Source organism: Nymphaea colorata, chromosome 10, assembly GCF_008831285.2.
Source record: "Nymphaea colorata isolate Beijing-Zhang1983 chromosome 10, ASM883128v2, whole genome shotgun sequence".
In the NCBI taxonomy this organism is placed as follows: Eukaryota; Viridiplantae; Streptophyta; class Magnoliopsida; order Nymphaeales; family Nymphaeaceae; genus Nymphaea; species Nymphaea colorata.
Window position 1 is genome coordinate 21,288,137 of NC_045147.1, and position 19,699 is coordinate 21,307,835.

General features: G+C 38.2%; 2 protein-coding genes across 6 annotated transcripts; one reads left to right on the forward strand and one right to left on the reverse strand.

Annotated features, from left to right (window-relative positions):
• The first annotated feature begins 1,812 nt into the window (after positions 1 to 1,812).
• On the forward strand, positions 1,813 to 8,159 carry LOC116262710 (uncharacterized). Of its 5 annotated transcripts, XM_031642197.2 has the most exons (9): positions 1,813 to 2,069; positions 2,177 to 2,321; positions 3,121 to 3,186; positions 3,339 to 3,457; positions 3,560 to 4,101; positions 4,183 to 6,353; positions 7,406 to 7,466; positions 7,583 to 7,803; positions 8,045 to 8,159. In XM_031642197.2, the coding sequence occupies exons 4-9, from the start codon at positions 3,343 to 3,345 to the stop codon at positions 8,097 to 8,099; spliced, it is 3,165 nt and encodes a 1,054-aa protein (XP_031498057.1). In that variant the 5' UTR covers positions 1,813 to 2,069; positions 2,177 to 2,321; positions 3,121 to 3,186; positions 3,339 to 3,342; the 3' UTR covers positions 8,100 to 8,159. The 5 variants fall into 5 exon arrangements, with proteins under 5 accessions (XP_031498057.1, XP_031498055.1, XP_031498053.1 ...); XM_031642193.2 differs by having other exon boundaries at positions 1,814 to 2,069; positions 2,174 to 2,321; positions 3,560 to 6,353; XM_031642192.2 differs by having other exon boundaries at positions 1,814 to 2,069; positions 3,560 to 6,353.
• A 1,796-nt stretch (positions 8,160 to 9,955) lies between these two features.
• LOC116263436 (uncharacterized aarF domain-containing protein kinase At5g05200, chloroplastic) lies at positions 9,956 to 19,268 on the reverse strand. The gene is made up of 11 exons (XM_031643207.2): positions 19,004 to 19,268; positions 17,590 to 17,704; positions 17,149 to 17,291; positions 16,142 to 16,255; positions 14,528 to 14,716; positions 14,283 to 14,438; positions 12,803 to 13,068; positions 12,499 to 12,596; positions 11,218 to 11,396; positions 10,793 to 10,903; positions 9,956 to 10,462 (listed from the first exon to the last, which is right to left on the reverse strand). Exons 1-11 carry the CDS (start codon positions 19,079 to 19,081, stop codon positions 10,271 to 10,273), a joined length of 1,641 nt encoding a protein of 546 aa, XP_031499067.1. The 5' UTR covers positions 19,082 to 19,268; the 3' UTR covers positions 9,956 to 10,270.
• Positions 19,269 to 19,699: the final 431 nt, after the last annotated feature.

The following is a 19,699-nucleotide window of genomic DNA, read 5'->3' on the forward strand; positions in this document are numbered from 1 at the left end:
GAGAAGAGCACCAGTTGCCACATCTTTTTTCTGTTGGTCAAATCGGCTTCTTAATTGAGTTCCTTTCTGCTGAGCAGAAAGAAAGAAAGATTCAAAGAGAAAGAGACGAAAATTTTGTACCGCCAATCGAAGGGCAGGACGTCGAGTTCGGGGACTACCCAGCGGGGGACGCGTTTCCGATCGCTGACCCAAGTCGCCGATCTTTCCAGATCGCCGACACGACACGAGCCTGGTGCCAGGTCAGCATCCGGCGGTGCCAGGTCATCCACAACCTGTCCATTGTTTTTTGCGGTAGTTGGCCGTTGTGGTTGTGCCACGTCAGCCAAATATCGTCTATTTTTTCATTTTCAAAGTGAAATTAAAATAATAAAATATTAGGTAGCAGGTAGATCGGCCACTCTTGAGCCCCACAAATTCTAACATGGTTTATTCCGTCCAGTCGAACTCACATTCGGCCCTCTCCAGTTTTCAGGTAAATTGTGACTATTTCATTTTTAAAAAAGTAGAAAGACTTTTGGTTCAGTAAATAAAAATAAGAAAAAAATAAAAATATAATTAACTAATGCCAATTGTAGTTTTTTCTCTTTTTCTTTTCATGTGAAAAAAAAAAACAAAAACTTATATTTTTTTCTGTTAGGTTTAGTGTCTAACCATTTCCCACATTTCTATATAAAAGAATGAATTCTATGTTGTCGTGTGTGTGAGATGACTAAAAATTAAAACTCATTTTTAAATAAAACTATAAATTGTTACTAAAAGCCCTATAATTACTGCATTACAAACTGGTGCTAATGCTCATGTGGTATATATGCAACAATTATTAAATTATCATTATGGCTAAAAATGAAGTAGAATTCGGAAAATGATCATATTATTTCTTGTAGTCTCAATTTTTTTATGATATTTGCATGCTTTTGTCATTTTATATTCTTAAATGTGTCACTATCAACTTTTTTTTTTTTTGAAGACATATTAAATTGTTAATAACTTATCCATGTCAAAATTTTCCTTGGAATCGGATTTTGAACAAAGTCACTTCTTCTCTGAATCTAAAGAACAATAATTTGCAATTTTCATTTTATCAAAATAAAGATTGTTTAACACAAAATTTGAAAAAAATATATTAAATTATCACTAACTTATCCATGCTAAGATTTTCCTTAGAACGGGAAAGTAAGTTCTTATTGAACTCAAAGAACAATAATTTTGCAATTTTCATGACCGGAAAATAAAAATTATTTAACATATAAACTATAAAGGCTAAGTATTTTGAAGCCAGCACTAGATTTTAAATCGGAAAGTATAGTACATCTATCGACTAACGCAACCTTTAAATACAAAAAACGTTATTCTTTGTACAAAAATAAAATGGCATGTAGACATATTTATTTTAAAATTATTGAAAAATTAAAAATTGAGTCCCTTTTGTCGCTCCAAAAACTTAAACATACAAAAATTCTAGACTACCACTCATATAATCTTTTACCAAATTATGTACCCATTCTAACTATGGATTAAATCCTATTTTTAATTCAAAATTAACTAAATATTTTGAAATCACATCGATAACCGGATATGCTTGATCCATTTTCTTCCGTATGCGAGTTTCTCCCCGATTAATCGGCTTTGTTCCGCTTGCAGTTAATTAACCGACCTATGAATCGCCACGTCACACCTAAAGTGGTTTCGAACACGTGGACTCGGTTACCCAAGTCACGCAAACGCGGCGCGGTTGACAAGTTGTCCGTGTATTTAAGATCCGAGGCGGAGAAGGACGGGATCTGGCCTTCCACCTTCTTCTCTGTGACGAAAATGCCCTCTTGACTTCTTTGACCGTTTCACTCCTTCCCTGATACACGGGTGAGTCTTAAGGCCAACAGTGTCACTTCACTCCCTATTTCTTCCCCGCAATGGCAAGCCTCTCTCTCTCTCTCTCTCGCACTCCATTGATGGTGGTGGTGGTGGGATCGCCATGACCAACAAGATTCCGACATCGGGAAAGGGGGACAACTCGTTGGAGTTATGCCGGAGCGACCCTGTCCAGCTGAACTTTTCCGCGCCTTACTCAGGTTCCTTGTGTGCATTCTCGTTTTCCTGCTTTTTCCTTTCATCTGCCTCTTCTTTTATAGCAGCACTTACTCTTGTCTTTTTTCTTTTGCCTCTACTTTTTTAGCAGCATTTACTCTCTCTCTCGCTCTTCCCCCCTATTTTCGAGGATATGGGGATGTGTATCTCGGCCAGTTTCTTTTTTTCTCTAAATTGAGAAAGAGTTCGGTGGGTGGATAGAATGAGAAAGGCAGCGAGCTCGATTGAAGAATCTGGTGGGTTTGTGATTGGAGGGATTCCAAATTTGTGGGTTTTTCTTGTTTCTCGGGTAGTTGGTGTTTCTCTTCTTCACTGAAGCGATTTTATGACGTTTTCTGAATTAGAACGAGTAGAGTTCTATCTTCTACTCTGTTTCTCGATCCCCAAGTGGTTGGTGTTTTTCTTTCTTAATTACGGTCCCGAGATAGGAAAATTCGCACTAATTCTTTCCCTCGCTTGAACTTTTTGGTGTTCTGGTTTCTAGTTACAGTTCGATTTGGTTGTTCTTTCACCAATTATCAGAAAATGGTCTGCTTTTTATTGCCTATCTCATGGTTGGTTATTTCATAGGCTACGGTTTCTTAGCTGAGTACCATTAATTTCGTTTTACAGATTTGGGTTCTCGAAATTACTCTTCTCTTAATCTTACTTTTTTTTTTCACGCCCTGTAGTGTGGATAATTCGGATGAGATTTTTCTTTTCCAATATTTTTCCTGAAATTGCTGATATCCTTTATATGCTATCTTAGCTTAATTTAGCTTTTTTCCATCTTGAAGCCCTTTTCTTTTGGTTGAATGTTATATTCGGCTGCCTTGTTTTTTGGTAGCGTAGGAACTCAAACTAAGCAATTAATGGCACCACTACTTGTCTAGCTCATATATTTATCGCACGAGGCTTGTCTGATGTTTTCGTTCATTTTCTATATTTTCCTTGTGACGATTTGTCATATTTGGGGCTTGTTCAATTGAATTGTTGCTTTTTTGTTATTAGCACCTTTTCGTTAAGATCGTTTCTCATGGTCGGTTCTTCATCCAGGAACGGAGCCATCAGCAAACTTCTACATGACTGAGTTGATGTAAACTGGCTATCTCTTGTGTGTAGGTATGGTCTGGTATCTCATTGATGCAATAAGATGAATCAAAATTGTTCTAGGTTTTACAATCACTGCAACCTATGAGATTCCTTCCAGCCTGAACTTCTATTTTTGCATTTTTCTATGCCAAATTTGACTGTGTTTTCGTTCTTTGTTTCAGAATTATGACTTCAGTGGCTAAGGTAAGGCTAGTATATTGCCCAAAATGCCAACACCTTCTTCCAGAAATTGCACAGTTTCCTGTTTACCAGTGTGGCAATTGCAAGGCCATTCTTCAAGGTGATTCTACTTATTTTGGCTTTTCGGAGTAAAGTTTGTAAAGGCCTTTCTAATTGTCATGTCAAAAAGTTTTTGCTCAATGTTTGTGTTCTATTTCTGCAGCAAAACATGCAAAAGCCAAACTTGAGGTTGAGCATCAGAAGGCAGATTTGAATTCTAGTTGCAATGGAGCAGCCTCTTCCAATGGAGATCTCAATCCAGGAAATGCACCTGATTCCAAGCACAGCAATGATAAACACCGACCTGGGGAAGTTTGTCAGAATAAACTTGAATCGACAGCAAAAAGAGTCTCATCCCTTCCTGTTGATGAATTGGGTTGCAATATAATTTCTGAACTTCCTCAAAGCAGGAAACATTCAGATGGGAACTTTGATAGTAAGGGTTCTAATTGCAGGGTGTCCTCAACTGCGTTGAAACCAAACCACAAATCACAGAAGGTCAGGGAAGTAGCTAGCCAAAACAAGACATTGCATTATCCTCTAGGGAATGGCTGTGATGATGCAGTGGCAAGTAACGGTCGAAAGGAGCACAAGAACAAAGAGCACTATGAAAGACTCTCACATACTTCAGGTTCTAATAAAGTCAACATAGAAGATGCTGCTTCAGATGCACAGATTGATTGCAGGAAGAAAGAGACTGATGAGGTAACAGCAAAATGTCCAATCTATAATGGCTGCAGCTCCTCATCTCCTGGTATTGATTCTGACGACCTTGTTCCTGAGCAGAGACTAAGGTTATCCAGAAGGACATTATTTAAGCAACAAGAAGATGAAGTCACTGATGGGTTAACAGAATCAATAGAAAAAAATTCAAAATCCAGCTCCCCAGATGCAGGAGCAATGGAAGCACCAAGTTGTTCTTCAGGCTTCATGAACAAAGGGAAAATGACAAATCATCCTCCAGTGTCTAAAGGAAGCAGGAGTCCCTCAAAGACAGCCATGCATGTGCACCACACTCAGATAAAAGGTCATGAAGAATTGTATCCTTTGACTCTGATCCAAGAAAATCTTGAGGATTGCCACAGTCAAGCAGCAGCCCGAAGAAACATGAATTCCAGATTTCTGTTGCAAGAACCATCTTGCTTTCTTGGTGCGTGTACGATGGATGAAGTTCCATATAACTGTATGGAAGCGATGCACTCTAACCTGGATTATATCCACGATGATCCTTTGGTATTTGACAGAATCGAATGCCTTGAGCATGAGAGATTTGAGCTTCTGAGAAAGGTGGATGAATTGAGAGACTATATAAGTAGATCACCTCTGGCTCCTGGTAGAACAAATGGAAGGGTTCCAACTGCCGGACTTCAATTTTATGAAACTGATTCTACCATGGAGCCCACATGGCATGCATTACAGAAACAGTTTAGATGCACTCCTTGTTTTCATCAAAGTGAAGCCAAAATGCAAGATTTGCATCAATATCACAAAAATTCTATCCTGGAAGGAGATTGTGTAGAGACACATAGGCAATCTCCTGGCTCCCACCCTCAGTCAAAGGGCATGCCAGAAGCATGTAGGTTCTCACAAAGTCCAATTTTAGCACAGCCAAGAATTTGTGGATGTGAATTTTGTTTTTCTGCAGCAAATATTATAGAGACAGGTCGAGAAACTGGCAGGAGTCAATGTGCTGATAACAATTCCATCTGCATGTTCAGCTCATGTGCACATTCTCTTAGAAATTATGAAAGACCCTCACAGCATTCTTCTTGCATTTCTTCTAACCAAGGTCTGTGTAGAGCATGTACAGGACCTTTCCATTACCATGTTAATAGTCCAACTCATGCCCTCAGACGAACACATGTGGATGCTAGTGTACATTTCCAAGACTCAAACAAGAAGGTGCTTATGGAGCCTGAACATGAAGACATGTGTTTGGAGAGCTTCCACCAAGCTGAAGAGATTGCTATGACAATGAAGACAACTGCTTGCCAACCAATATTTGGCGGTGCACCTTTCATAACATGCTATCGTTGCTCAAAGTTGCTCAAGTTACCTGACCTTCTGCACTCAAAGAAGAGAATTAACAAAGTCAAATGCGGTAATTGCTCTTTGGTTCTCAATTTTGCTGGTTATGACAAGAGGCACATCACTCATGTTAGAAAGCACTGCAGATTGCCACCAGCAGAAATGGATGAAAAAGGTGAAAATGCAAGTTATGAACCCTGCACAACTTGTGATCGACAGGAAGCCATAGGTGAATTTGCTGACTCGAGACCCACAAATGGGGATGATTTTCAGTCTGGGCCTGTTTCTTGTTCTGAAGTGTGTGGAGCATCAATACCAGGAAGTCATTTTTCATCGGATGCTGAGCCTAGTTCCCTACCAACTCCATTTCCCATTCTTCCCGATCATGTGCTTGAGAAAATGGGTGCTATGACTAATTCCCCAGAGTGGATTAGAAAAGGTATGAAACAAACATCCAAGGACTTCATGAATAAACAGAAATACCGTAGATATGCCAATGAAAGTAATAATATATCAGAAGGTATCGAAGGATCCTTCAGGGCTGCTGCAGGCGCGCCACTTCATAAACATTTTGGATATCTCTCTGCAAGTGACCTATTAAGAAGGGACCGTAATGGAAGCAAAGAATCAGAAATTGGAATAGCACATTCTCCAGTATTTGGGACAAATTGTTTGGATAAGGACTTGTTTTTGCATGAGATGAAGTTGGAACCATGGGCATCTCCAGGTCTTCCAAAAAAAGTTGATAGAGAAAAGAAGTCCAGCAAAGATTCTATAGTTCCTGGATTTATAAAGAAAGGAATTAGGGATCTGAGCCTTGGGTTGGAGGGTATGAAATCAAAGGTCTTTGTGAATGGGCGACCAATACCAGATAGGTTAGTGAAGAAGGCTGAGGAACGAGCAGGACCCATTCAACCTGGACATTATTGGTATGTTGTTTTTGCATATGATTGCTTCACATCTCTAGACCTTAGGTTGAAATTATCTTTTCTGGCAAACCTTTTCTCTAGCAATTATACGATTAAATTTCAATTTTGATCACATACAGTAACCATGATCTTTTTGCTATGTATGTGTCTTCAGTATTCTAGGAGATGGTAATGCTCGAGTGTTTTAGCTGATCATGCTTTTGTGGTACCCTGAGAATGAAAGGAAAATGAAATGATTTCTTAAAAGATTCGAGGGTGAAAAAGTGGAACTATTAGAGACTGCAGCCTATGATGTTCATAAAGGAAAATTGAACTCCATTCTATAGATGTCCTAAAAGCCCAAGTAGATAGAGGCTCTCGTTCTGAAACCAATTAGATCCTCTCGCTTGACATTGAACCTTACCTCAGTAGGCAATCAGCTATAAACCCGTTTGGCTGACTGAAGTGTACTTTTGTCTGAGTGAGTTTTCTACGCTTGCAGCCATTCGAGTTCCTAATCTTGAATAACCAATTATCATGTCATGGACATAACATAGCTGCTAACCAGTGGATCCGACCATTCTTGCAGAAGGATGAGTTTGACTGGCTTAGTTTGCAATTCTATTGGATCTGTAGCAGCTATCATTATTGGTGGAAGAGCATCAATCCTTTAAAAACATAGTAATTCTTTGTAGAACCAAATTATAAATAAGTTAAATTTCGAGTGCTCATAAAAGAAATCGAGGCTCAATTTTTTGGACTTTGTGTAAAATTTGCTTGGTACTTTCGACAGTATTTGATGACTACAAATGGTCCAATTCCATTAACCTTCACAGAATGAGCCCTCCTTGTTGCCATCGTTTCATCAAATTGAAAGAGCTGTATGGTACGTGAATAGGTTAACTTCTCGTCATAGCTGAACCTTAAAAATTTCCGCAAGTTTGGACAGCACACAAGTCAAAATCATTCTTATGTCCTGAACATTTTCTTTTTCTTTCTTTGTTCTCCTTTTGTTCACGAAACAACATCTCTTCCTGTACTTCAATTTTATTTCCCTGTGTTCTCCTTTTCAGGTATGACTATGAAGCGGGTTTTTGGGGTGTCATGGGTCAACCTTGTCTTGGCATAATACCTGTAAGTTCAGTTATCAGCTGGTGGAATGTTTTCTTGTTTGGATTCCGCGACATAAATGTAGCGATTCTAGAATATTTTATCACGTTGCGTGCTGATTTTTTAACCCGCATTGACAGCCGCACATCGAGGAGTTCAATTATCCTGTGCCAAGAAACTGTACTGGGGGGAAAACAGGTGTTATTGTAAATGGTCGAGAGCTTCACCAGAAGGACTTGGACGCCCTTTTTGACAAAGGCCTTCCACTAGTAGCCAATAAGGAATACATTGTTAACATTAGCGGTCAGGTGATCGACAAAGCATCTGGTGAAAGATTCAATCTTGTCGATCTAGCACCAACGTAAGTTTTTAGATTTTTGCGTTGTTCTGCACACTTGAAGATATTATTCTTGGGATTTTCTCAGCTAAAAATGTCTCTCGCTTGTAACTGAAAAAGGAAGAAAAGTTTGGGCAGACTGAAAGGGAACAGCTCATACATTTCAATTTGCTTTTAATGCCACCGCCAGCTTCTGTTCATTCATAGATATCATATGCATCCAAGTTCTCTTTTCCTCACGAAATTCAGGCCTTTGTTACTTCAGGATTGTGAAGGCAGGACGTGGGTTCGGGATGCGAGCTCCAAACAGTATTCAGTAACGGTTCCAAGCACAGTTCAGTATATATTTTTCGTGAAATTGCAGCAGGGCCGCTTTTTTTGCGTTCTTCTTTGTGGAAAAATATATTAGTCTCCGTAAAAAAAAAAGAAAAAGAAAAAGAAAAAATCAGTCCATGTGCGAACAACTTGGTGGTTGGTGGAGATCATTGTTGCGGAACATCCCAGGAACTAAACTTTGTAAGTCATATGTTAACCTTCATCAACTCCCGCGCTCATTTGTTTTGATCTTACATGTATTATTTCTTTTGCTTTCGGGTATGGGTGGTCATCCAAGAAATGTTACTTTAACTGGTCTTCAATATCAGGATCATCTATTTGCATCGCCTTTTCTTTTTCAAGCATGCACATGCAATTTTGCGGAGATTTAATGAGCTTCCTTTGCTTCATCGCATATGCAGGTACTAAGCGCTCTCACGCGCGTATGTGGTCTCTCACTTGTTCCTTCTGTGTATGATAAGAAATGAAGAGCTTTCTTTTCTTTTTTCTTTTTCTTTTCTTTTTTTTTCCTTCTCGTTTCTTTCTTTTTTGTAATTGGGGTTCATTCATTATTCCATTTATTATAAGATCTCTGGTGCATCTCTCTCTCTCTCTTCCGCCTGTTTGGATCAGCCTTTGCACATTGGAAATTGATGATGAACGATGCTGCCTGGAACTTTGGCGGCGACAGGAATTGAGCAATCCCAACGCCGTGATTGGACACACACTCTCTCCCTCTCTCTCCCACCTAGTCGGATCAGCCTTTGCACATTGGAAATTGATGATGAACGATGATGCCTGGAACTTTGGCAGCGAGCGGAATTGAACAATCCGAAAGCCGCTATTGGACACACGCATACACACTCTCTCTGTTTCCTCCCTGTTCGGATCAGCCTTTGCACATTGGAAATTGAAGATGAACGATGATGCCTGGAACTTTGGCAGCGACCGGAATTGAGCAATCCCAACGCCGCGATTTGACACACACACACACTCTCTCTCTCTCTCTGTGTCCGACCTGTTCGGATCAGCGTTTGCACATTGGAAATTGATGATGAACGATGATGCCCGGAACCTTGGTCGCTACCGGAATTGAGCAATCCCAACGCCGCAATTGGACACGGGAAAGGGTTTCCCTCGTGTATAAATCACAACACACGCACTTGGGTTCTCCATGCCATAAGGTTGTTCATACGGTCTGTTTACATAAACTTTTTAGGGCTTTCAAGTACTTTGTGAAATCTTAGACAATAAACCATGCTTAATAAAGGGGTATTTGACTGCTTGAGTTTCGATTCTAGATTTAAAATTCTAGAAACAGAAATGGGTGGAATGAAAAATCCAGTTTTAGTTATCCTGTATGAAATTTTGATTTTAGAATAGAAAATGACATCTTTGATAAAATAAGAACTAAAATTCCAGAATTGACAAATTAAAACCATTACGACATATGCCCTAAAAAGAGTAGAAAAGATTCTAAAATTCTGAAATCAAAATTTCAGCACGTAAGATAAAATTACAATTTCGATACTTTGGTTCAAGAATAAACACATAATTTTGGAATCATTCTGAAATCAAAATTTTTTGTTTAATAATGCAGTTCCTATTTCATAAAAAATGAGCATTTTAATTATAGAATTCAACGATTCCGGAATCATCAAACATCTCCACAAAAAAAAAAAAAACGAAAACATACCGAATGATGCTCAACTCTCTAAAGGGTAAGAGAGACACTGTTAATTTTGACTTTTTTTTGGGAGTTACGCACGAAAAGACGGTTAAATAAAATAATTCAAAACTTGAGATTGTGTTGTATTTTGGGGCCTTGGGTTAATTTGCATTACAATCTACGCGTTTAGTATTGATCAAGAGAACACTTTCCTCAACAATCGGAAATGTATTACATGCCTGCACATCCAAGAATAAGTGCAACACTCCTGAAAGATAAAGTTGACGGTCAGGATACATATCCACTGATCAAGCCGACAACCATCAATTGAGTTGAAAGAAAGAAGACGGAACTTCTCCCTTTAAGTAGATGAAGAAGATACATACGAGTAACAGGCACCTACGATCGCCACTTTGTACATTTTGATCACAATTTTCCAGCTACATACATTATACAAACAACGGTGGCACGTATCCCAAGAGAGAAGCGTACTATAGCCACTACGAATCACATCTGTGTCGTTCTTCGAAATGAATTCTTGTTTGCATCTCTTCTGTTGGCAATGGCAACTCTCTGGTCTTGAAGCATGTTTAAATTTGGGGCCAGCAGTCTGGTATAGCGATCGAAATACAGAAGCTGCTTTAAAAGCAGCGCAAATTCACGAGGAAACTTCAGCCCATAAGATTCGCTCACTCTGACCTGTTATGTAAACATTCACAACTTACTAGTGAAACCAAGACTGAACCCACAGCCCAATTGGAAATCTTCAACCAGTTTCCATAATATTTTGGTGCCGTAACAATTTTATCAAAAAAGACCAGCTTCTCTCTGGAGATTTCTCAGACAGATTCCAATGGTTGTGTAAAATTTTATGAGCCGATTAATGTGCTAAAAAGTTTATATTCTATAGAATTCATCAAAACAACCAAGATTAGTTCAAAATCTTATTGCTTTGAAATTTGAATGACAGCAATGGCTTATCGCAAGAGCAACTCCCGATACTGAAGCAATGGAAAAGATGGAACTTACAACATCAAGGAACAGAGCATTCATCTGCCTCTCGTCAACAACCAGGTTAGCAGAAACAGCAGCGGTATTTGGGCCCCTGGCTGCCGTAACAATGAGTTCTGTATCCAAATCCTGGAAAAACACGGCAAATTAGATAAGCCTGAACCTGAAGTGAAGCTACATCGTATTCCGAGAGTATATCGAATGATCAGGACCTCAAAACTCTAAATCCAACGAAAGAGCTAATATCTTCAGATAGCTTAGGTTTCTCAGGACACATTAGCTTTGGCAAAATCTGGCTCAATAGGTAGGACCATACAGGGGCACTTGCTTTAAAAGCACCATGAACAATCATTTACCAGTCAAAGAGGTAAAAATGTCGCAATAATCATCTCAGTATGATGTGAGAAAATGTGAAGAAGAGTGAAGAACAAAAAGGAGAAAACCTGAATCGATGAAAATATCTTCTCCAAGTCACTTGCAAAGGCTATAGAATCAACATCCTTATCTGTTGCACCCATCTCAATTAAAGCAGAAGCCATTTCTTCATATTCCCCTGTTACTATTGATGTTAAAAATGTATCCACCGCAGCCCAGGTCTTGGGGGATATCCGCCCAACTATGCCTGAATCATTTTACTTCAAAAGTTAAGTTTAAATTTACCAACTTGGATCACAATAACCAAATTAAAAATTGAAATATCAAACCTTACATTGAAAACATTTCCCGAAACAAACTCTAATAACTGTCTCTGTGTTAAGACTACATGGATACTCTATTTTGGGTCATGTCCCTATGTTGGTACAGAAATTCTATAACACAGGCACTACAGCATACGAGGTACTCCACAGACCCTTCAAGGCATTTGCAACCCTAATTTTGTCATTATGATGAATATGAACATTATTTTTATCTTTAACTATAATGAATTATGTATGAACTTATAAAACTATTTTGCTTGAATTTTGTGGATCACTCCAATGCCATATGTACGATATACAAATTTATTTTGCACAAATTTTTCTGGACCATATTATATATATACTGGATTTTTGTTGTCAAGGTTTTTCTCGGTATTAACCAAAAAAATCTTTTTTCCTCAGAAGGAGCATGAGAAATCAAGAAATTTAAAAACATACAGAAATATTAGAAAACATGATGAGATTGTAGGGTTTTATACTATTGCTCTTCCAAAAACATTGATAAAAATCAAATTAGTTCCTGAAATGTTAAAAGAAACCCCAAAAAAACTTTTTTTTTGTGGCAAAAATATGACATTTTCAGTTGTTAATTTTTTCATATTCTTTTGTTTTCTCATATTTCCATTTGTAACAAGATATTGTATTTTAAAAAGAATGTGATATTTGCGACAAAGGTATATATAGTGTACGAACGTGTATCTAGCCATACCCACAAATGCCCATGTTTTCTGAATTTACCCAAACCCACACTCGCTGCACCTATGTAACTTCACCTGTGTGTAGACAGTGGTCAACAAATGAAGAGGTTGAAGGAAAACAATCTCAAGCACTGCTCTCATTCCTACTGGGTAATTGCATGAAAAAGTATTTTCCAATTGCCTGCTCTTTATGTGATTATGATTGCGAGTACAAGTGCCAAGTAAATCATTGGCCAGGTCATAATTGAGTTTCAAGCAAATTTATGTTCAGTGTTTAGTCTATCAACAGGGACAAAAAAGGTTGCTAGTTTGGTGTCCTGCTACATACCAAAATCAAGAAACCCTATGCGACCATCGTTCAATAACCACAAGTTTCCAGCATGTACATCTGCATGAAAGGTGTCACAAGCAAGCAAACTTCCAAACCTGTGCAAAAAAATAATGGCACATCATCACAGGCTAAACTCCGCCAGCAAGAATTTCCACATGTCAAACATCTAAAATCAACATCATCACCAATCATAAACCAATATCGTTCTTAAGAACCTAATCTCACTTCCCACAATAATTGTAGCAAAAAAACAAGAATTGTGAAATGTGAATTTGCTAGATCAAGTTTTCTGAGAAAATACCACACGTTTAGAGCAGTTATCAGACTTGTCTCTGGGCTGGAAACAAGTGAACGTATTGAGTCAAGGTCAGTTAGAGGAACACCATAAAGCCGCTCCATGGTCAATACTCGTCGTGTACTGCAGTGCTTATAGACTTTTGGAGCTTTTGCCTGCCTTGTGAGACCCATAGTTTCCAAGTATCCTCTGAAGGACTCAATATTTGCTGCTTCTTTATGAAAATCAACCTCTTCTAGCATAGATTCCCTTATATCTTGCACAATTCCCACCTAATAAAACCAGTAAATCAGAAAAGTAATAAAACAAAGGTCTAGAGAGTACCTTAGGATTATTTCATGAATTTTTAAATTTATTTTGCATATACGCTGAAATATGCAGCACAAATAAAAGCATGGTCATCACCCATCCAATGGACAGTGAGAGGATCCAATAATTGAACCAAGTATCGAGTACTTTCACCCTCCATGTTAAAACAGTACAATTGTTGGACCTCACTGTACTTATTGGGACCCTGTTGCACATTACTATTGGAGGATAAGGGACCAAGTATACTTGATCCAATTAGTGTAACTTCTTTCATGAACAACAAGGTGTTCAGGCGTAATAATAACAAGTCAGATGCTGAGATAGCAAAGGCTCCTGAGATGAGAGAATAGGATCCTTGCACCAAGTCAACTTCTACATTGTCATGATCCTAGAATATCTAGATGTCACTTACACAAAAAAGTTTGAATATATTTATATGACTTTCGATGCAACATATATTGTATGACTTAGTGAAGGATGTTTGACCTGACACACATGTAGCAACACACACACACACATATTACTAAAGCCAAGGGAGTAAATCCTGATAATTTAAGTACATCAGAACTAAGTTCAGTTATGAAAATAGCCTCTTAGGACAATAAGAGCAGTAGAAATTCAACTTTATAAACTGTTATAAACAGAACCAAAGAATCAATGGAATTATATTATAATTGAATTAACAATATATCAACAGGATAATGAAATAACACTAGCACCATCCAAAAAAAGTAATAATGGTGTCGTGTCAGCAACAACCAACAACCCAACAAAATATTAGAATGATCATACATTCAAGCAGCAAGGGACAACCCAGAGAAGGCACTTGTAGGAACTAAGAAAAGAAAAAATGGACAACCACAGGTTGAGAGCAGATGGTAAGAGGGGAATGTGAAGGCCTGAAGGGTGTTGGCAAAGACTTGGGATCAAGTCCCAACCCTGCCACATTGCACCTTGAATTATCCCATGGTGTTGCCCTCATTAGGCATGGCAGTTGGGGTTCACTCAGGGTTTTCCTCTCAAGAGGTGGGCTCATGTGGTCTGGCCCATGAACAGTTCATCATCATATAAAGAAAAAAGAAAAATTGGAAAATTAATGAATGAAAGTAGATTCCAATCTGGAAAACGTCCATGTGAATGTCAAATAAAAAAAAAAGTCTTAAAGATTAATATCTACCAGTGATGTACGGCTAATCTCTGGACTCAAGAACTCTAAAATTCTAGCAACAACATATACAAAATTCAGGTCAGCCACCAAGACATCTTCCATCCCAGGCTTTAACACCTTGATGACTACTTCTTCAGAGGAACCCCTGAGCCTTGCACCATGGACCTGCATGCAGAATATCTTATCAGGATATTATGTAAATGATCATTCCCAAAAAGCAGCAGGGAGAATCCTAATGAACAGATTTCACCAACCTGAGCAATTGAAGCAGAAGCAATAGGTACTGGGTCTATGTACTCATAGATGCTGTCTATGGGTCTCCCTAAGTCTTCACGCAAAATTGCCTCGATTTGTTCAAAGGGAACAGAAGGAGCCTTATCAAAACAATTTTGGAACTCTTCAACGTATTCTGAAGGAAACAATGTGGGAGTTGATGCTATAAACTGCAACATTACAAAGCAAAATAAGCCTCATCCAGTATAACAGAATTCATGGATCAAATAAAGAGAAAAAAGAAATTTTTAAAAATAAATATGCAGATAAAGTACAGAATAACTTTAACTTTTTAATATGACCTGTAATGCATGCCCCCTGAACCCAACATTTTCCTTCAAAATCCATCTGATTGAAGGCAAAGGCTTTGCCTAGGGCAAAACATTTTCTAGGCGAAACTTTTGCTATGTTTAATTTATAGGAAAAAGAACATAACACGTTTCATTGTCCAAAGGAAACAAGAGAAAAGAACAATTAGGAGGTTGTATCCCCATGACGGGTTTAGAGTCTTTAGACAAAAGAATGAGGGAAAAAGCTTTTTGCCAAAAACACGTAAAAGGACAAGTCGCAGATCCTTTCGCCAGGAAAAGTTTGCCCTGATTGAGAGAACATAAAATGAGTGGGACAGACCACTTTTCGCAAAGACAAAAGTTTCTCCAGGTCTATCAACAGGGCCTGACTTCCATAGAAGAAGTATTTGGGTACCGGTACTGAGAAGCATATGAAGTTATTGTACGCCTTTCACAAAATTATAGTTTTAAGATCCTTGAGTTTACAGTTTAACATGAACAGAACATGTACATTACGTTATCAAAAGATTCAAAACACATAACAAGGTTTCAGTTTCTTTCAAGGTTGTATCCATAATTCTCAGTATGTTTCAGTCCACATGGGTTTTAAGACATGATTCATCAGCTATGTCCCAGGTGTATTCTCTTTGTATTTTCTAAACCTGCCATATTTTAATTTCTCAGTGGCAGAACATTCTTATGTTCATTTGGGTTGTGATTGCCCGGAGATGGCACAATTTTCTTCACTTTGTTGCAGTCACTCAAGAGGCACCACCACATCATTAAGGATGATGCCTTTATAACTGCACAAAACCTTTCACCAATATCATGTTGAGTGATGAATATTAGGGCATTTTATTAAATATTTATGATTGCCCCAATGCATCATATTTTTTCTCTTGTTGCAGTACTTCTCCCACTTAGCAATACATGAAATAAATGCATCATACTAAACATAGTAACTGAAAGCATTGCTGCTACAGAAGATTGCCCAAATATTTAGTACCACGTGTTAGGTTTCACTTTCAAACATATATACACCATATAAGGCAGCGACTTGAATGCTGTTGAATAATACGTGAACAAACATAAAAATTATAAGTTCAACAAATTCGATAAATAAAAAGCACAAGATCCAGCCTTAAGTATCAAATAGTACATAAAAAAAGTCATCAAAATCTATCCAGTAAAGAGATTTACCTGAAGTAACATTGTATATGTTGCTATTACATCATAAATATGGAATCAGACAGAAGAAACGTCAATTACAATCTTTTGAGAATAAAGAGACTTGTCAAAACACACCTGACCTAACTTTATATATGTTGCACCCATTCGTTCAAATAACCGCCTCAAGTATAGAGGAGAGAGTAATCCAAGCTGCAGCTGAGATGGAAATTCTGCAGATGTATTCATTGTCTGCAAAACATTTGAAAGATCATTTTTTAGTTCCCTATGATCATTCACAAGTGAGGTATTGACATAAAAAATATTCACTAAAAGATTTAGAAACAAAAATGAAGAAAACAATTATTAAGATCCAAAAGTACTCAGAGAGAGGGAGAGAGAGAGGCAGATTGGTAAATCAGAGAGAGTTCACACTTAAAGCCTATTTGTTTGATCAAGCTTTTCTATCAAAATGCTAAGGTGGCAGCACAGTTCAGTCCTTTCCTCACGTTGGGTGAAAAGAAAACACAAACAGAAGGCTTGAGAAAAATCTAGCAGGTGGGCATAGAATTTCCTGCCCCAAAAACACTTAAAATGCACCCTTGCCTCTGTGAAAGGATTTTCATGGGATTGACATGCTCCAAGGAAGTTTCCAGAAAAGGTGTCAATCCCATGAAAACAGATCTCTTCACCTGCTAGGAACAGGCACACGGCATGCCCTCAGTATCAGTATTCTGTTGACATCATCTTGCAGGAAGCTTTCATTTTAAGCCAAACAAATAGGAGGAAAATAAATACTTGGAATTGGTGCTAAAGATGGAGCCTTAACCAGGATCAAGCATCCAAGGATTCCAAAATTTCAAATGTTCATGCTCATTTTGTCACAAATTCAACTTCGATAAGCCAAACCCTTAAGGTGTTACTTTCTCTATTACAAAAGTTCCAACTCCATGTAAACAAAAGGGCTTCATTCAAACTTTATTTGTATCAAGAGGAAAAGATGCCGTATGATCAAAGAGATAACAGGCAAAAAGGAAAAAAGAAATTGAAAATTACTTTTTTCTTTTGGAGAAAATTGTTGTAAAAACAAAAAGCAAAACTGTCACAAAGTGCATCTCTGTCTACAGGGATAATCCTAACATTACCTTTGACGCATCTGCTAGCCACTCGCCACCAACAGTAACAACTGCCTGAATACCTTGAGCCAATCTCACAGCTCCACGCGGCCCTGTGCTGATAGAGATTTGAATAATGTCTTCCACCAACTTAGGTAATTTGTTGATCCTGTCTGCAGTAGATACATAATGTCATAATGACCAGACTTTATGCCTACATTTACATGCATGCTCCATGATGACAAGTGGCGGAGTCAGAAATTATAGGCTGAGGGGCCAGAAATTTATGATATCATGTTCTGAAATATAACAAATAAAATAAATTTGACAAGGGAAAGTAGTTGTACGCACTAACTTGCACCAATGATCTACGACCCAGAAGCAATTTGCTGACACGCAATGAACAGAATGCACAAATAGAAGAATTTAAAGTTTAAATAAGAACTTTAAATAAGACAGAGAATTGCATACCCTGAATCGTACTAGTAGATATAGTTTGTGCTGGTGAGTATCGAGCAAGCGTGAGTGCACCATTTAGGTGGTGATTCTGCTTTTTTTGGGGACGAACAGGATACAGACCAGCCAACTGCAACAGGCGAAGAAAAAAGTTAAATGGAAACCAACCAAGCAAAAAAACGAAAGACCCTTTCTCACCTGCAGGTGAGTGTCTGACTGGAATTCAAGAATGAACTATGAGCCACATGCACATCCATGGAACAGAAATTTTTTAGATTTAAAATATCAAGCTATGAATGTGTTGAAATACTAATTCAAACTTCAACATGTTAATTTACAGATGTATTCAAGGATTTAAGCCCCTCAATTCTCAAATCTAATGAATCTTATTTAAAGACAATGCATTTGCTACGCATGTATCTCTAGCTAGAATCCCCTCGGATTGCAATACAAAGATGAGCAAATCATCTTATAGAAACTAAAAGGGTCGTATACCTTATAAGACTTGGTGTCGTCCCCAGGTCAAAATAATATCGGGCTGCAAATTCTTGCAATCGAAGCCAGAAATGGACTTCCATTTCTTAAAGTTTTTCATTACTGGAAAGACAAATCTCTTTGTTCAAATAAAAACAAATCAAAGAGAAAAATATATTGTTTGACAGGTTAGTATCCATTGGGAAGTGAGATAAATGGACTTCGAAGTTAATCCAACTAAAGATTCCGCAGTTGCCTTTTGCAGCTCCTCTGCTTTAGATTATGTTCACTGTTGCAACTTTCTTGTCTCCTCTATATGAACTCATTAGCATCGACATCATCTTCTCTTGATTAATTACAGTTGGCATGTGGAATATGTATTGTCGTCTTGCTAAATATCTCCCCTTCTGAAGGATGGCACGAAATTGAAACAGTTACTAACGTTCGTTTCCCTCAATATACTTCAATATTACCGCATGATTAACGGCACAAAAAAGACAAAATGACATATTAAAAAGCAGAGATGATAGTTGTGCAACATTTGGCCTTCCTGCGTTCATCCAATGTAATTCAATTGTTTAACTGATGAACCCAAATGAAAACTGACAGCGATGTGGTCCTAGGCCGGTCGCTTAAATGGCCGGCATACAGAAGTGCAGTACTACACTGGCAGCGATAACAATACTTGCTGCAGTCAGTAATCATGCACAATCAACAGATACATGAATAAACCAACAGAAAGCTGAACACAAATAGTGGGCGCGGTTATTTGGGTAATCACTCCCAGTTTCCCCCGTAACACCAGGGAATCGATTACCAGAAATGATTCTTGGGAATTGTTTGGGAGAGAGGATAATAAATTTTTGAGCCAATAATTGAATTAATGTGGAATTGTGAGGCCTATGGGAAGCATTCAAAGGATCGCAAATGGAAGAGAGAGAAAGAGAGAGGACACCTGGGGGTAGATACGAGGAAAGAACCAGGATTGGCGACCATGGGTTAGGCCTCTGTAAGCAGGCACCACCATCGCCATCGCTCTCGCTTCCTCTATCGAGAGGGACGAGAACTGAAGAGCTCTGCTCAAGGAAGACAACGGCAAAGACCGCCGAAAGATTTCCAATCGTGACCCCGCCAGAATCCAGATTACCTTTCTCTCTACCCCGACTCTTCTTGCGCCCTTTTCTTTTCCGTCTCTCTCTTCCTCCTTTTTTTAATTTTTAGCGGCAACGATGGGAGACAACGTGGTCCTTCGTGCCTCATTCATTAAACTAACGGGATTTTCCAAATGTATGCCTCACTCTTAAAAAATTGAGAATTTACTGCCTACTTCTTGCGATTGACCAATTCAAACTCTTTGCATGAAACAATAACACCACGATAACCAGCCACAAACTCCCCACAAAAGAACAAGGCACATTTTATTATTATTATTATTATTATTATTATGTTTGTATGATTGCAAGTTTGTTAACAACAGCTAAAAATCCTTGCGTTGAATTTCCACACTCGATTTAAACTAAGTGGACAGTTTGGAAAAAAAAGAAAGAAAAAAAAAAGCATTTTCATCGTCTCTACTACATCATTTTTTTCCCTCCTTTTCTATTTTTATTCAAACGGAAATGTTGAGAAAAAAAGAATCACTTTGACATTA

Excerpts from the sequence above, each read along its gene's own strand:
- LOC116262710 (XM_031642195.2), top strand. The coding sequence starts at position 3,343 with ATGACTTCAGTGGCTAAGGTAAGGCTAGTATATTGCCCAAAATGCCAA. Across the intron at positions 3,458-3,559 it reads TTGCAAGGCCATTCTTCAAG|CAAAACATGCAAAAGCCAAA; the intron begins GTGATTCTACTT and ends CTATTTCTGCAG. Across the intron at positions 7,804-8,044 it reads CTTGTCGATCTAGCACCAAC|GATTGTGAAGGCAGGACGTG; the intron begins GTAAGTTTTTAG and ends TTGTTACTTCAG.
- LOC116263436 (XM_031643207.2), bottom strand. The coding sequence starts at position 19,081 with ATGGCGATGGTGGTGCCTGCTTACAGAGGCCTAACCCATGGTCGCCAA. Across the intron at positions 13,069-14,282 it reads AGATTAGCCGTACATCACTG|GTGGGAATTGTGCAAGATAT; the intron begins GTAGATATTAAT and ends TGGTTTTATTAG. Across the intron at positions 10,463-10,792 it reads ATGCTCTGTTCCTTGATGTT|GTCAGAGTGAGCGAATCTTA; the intron begins GTAAGTTCCATC and ends TTTACATAACAG.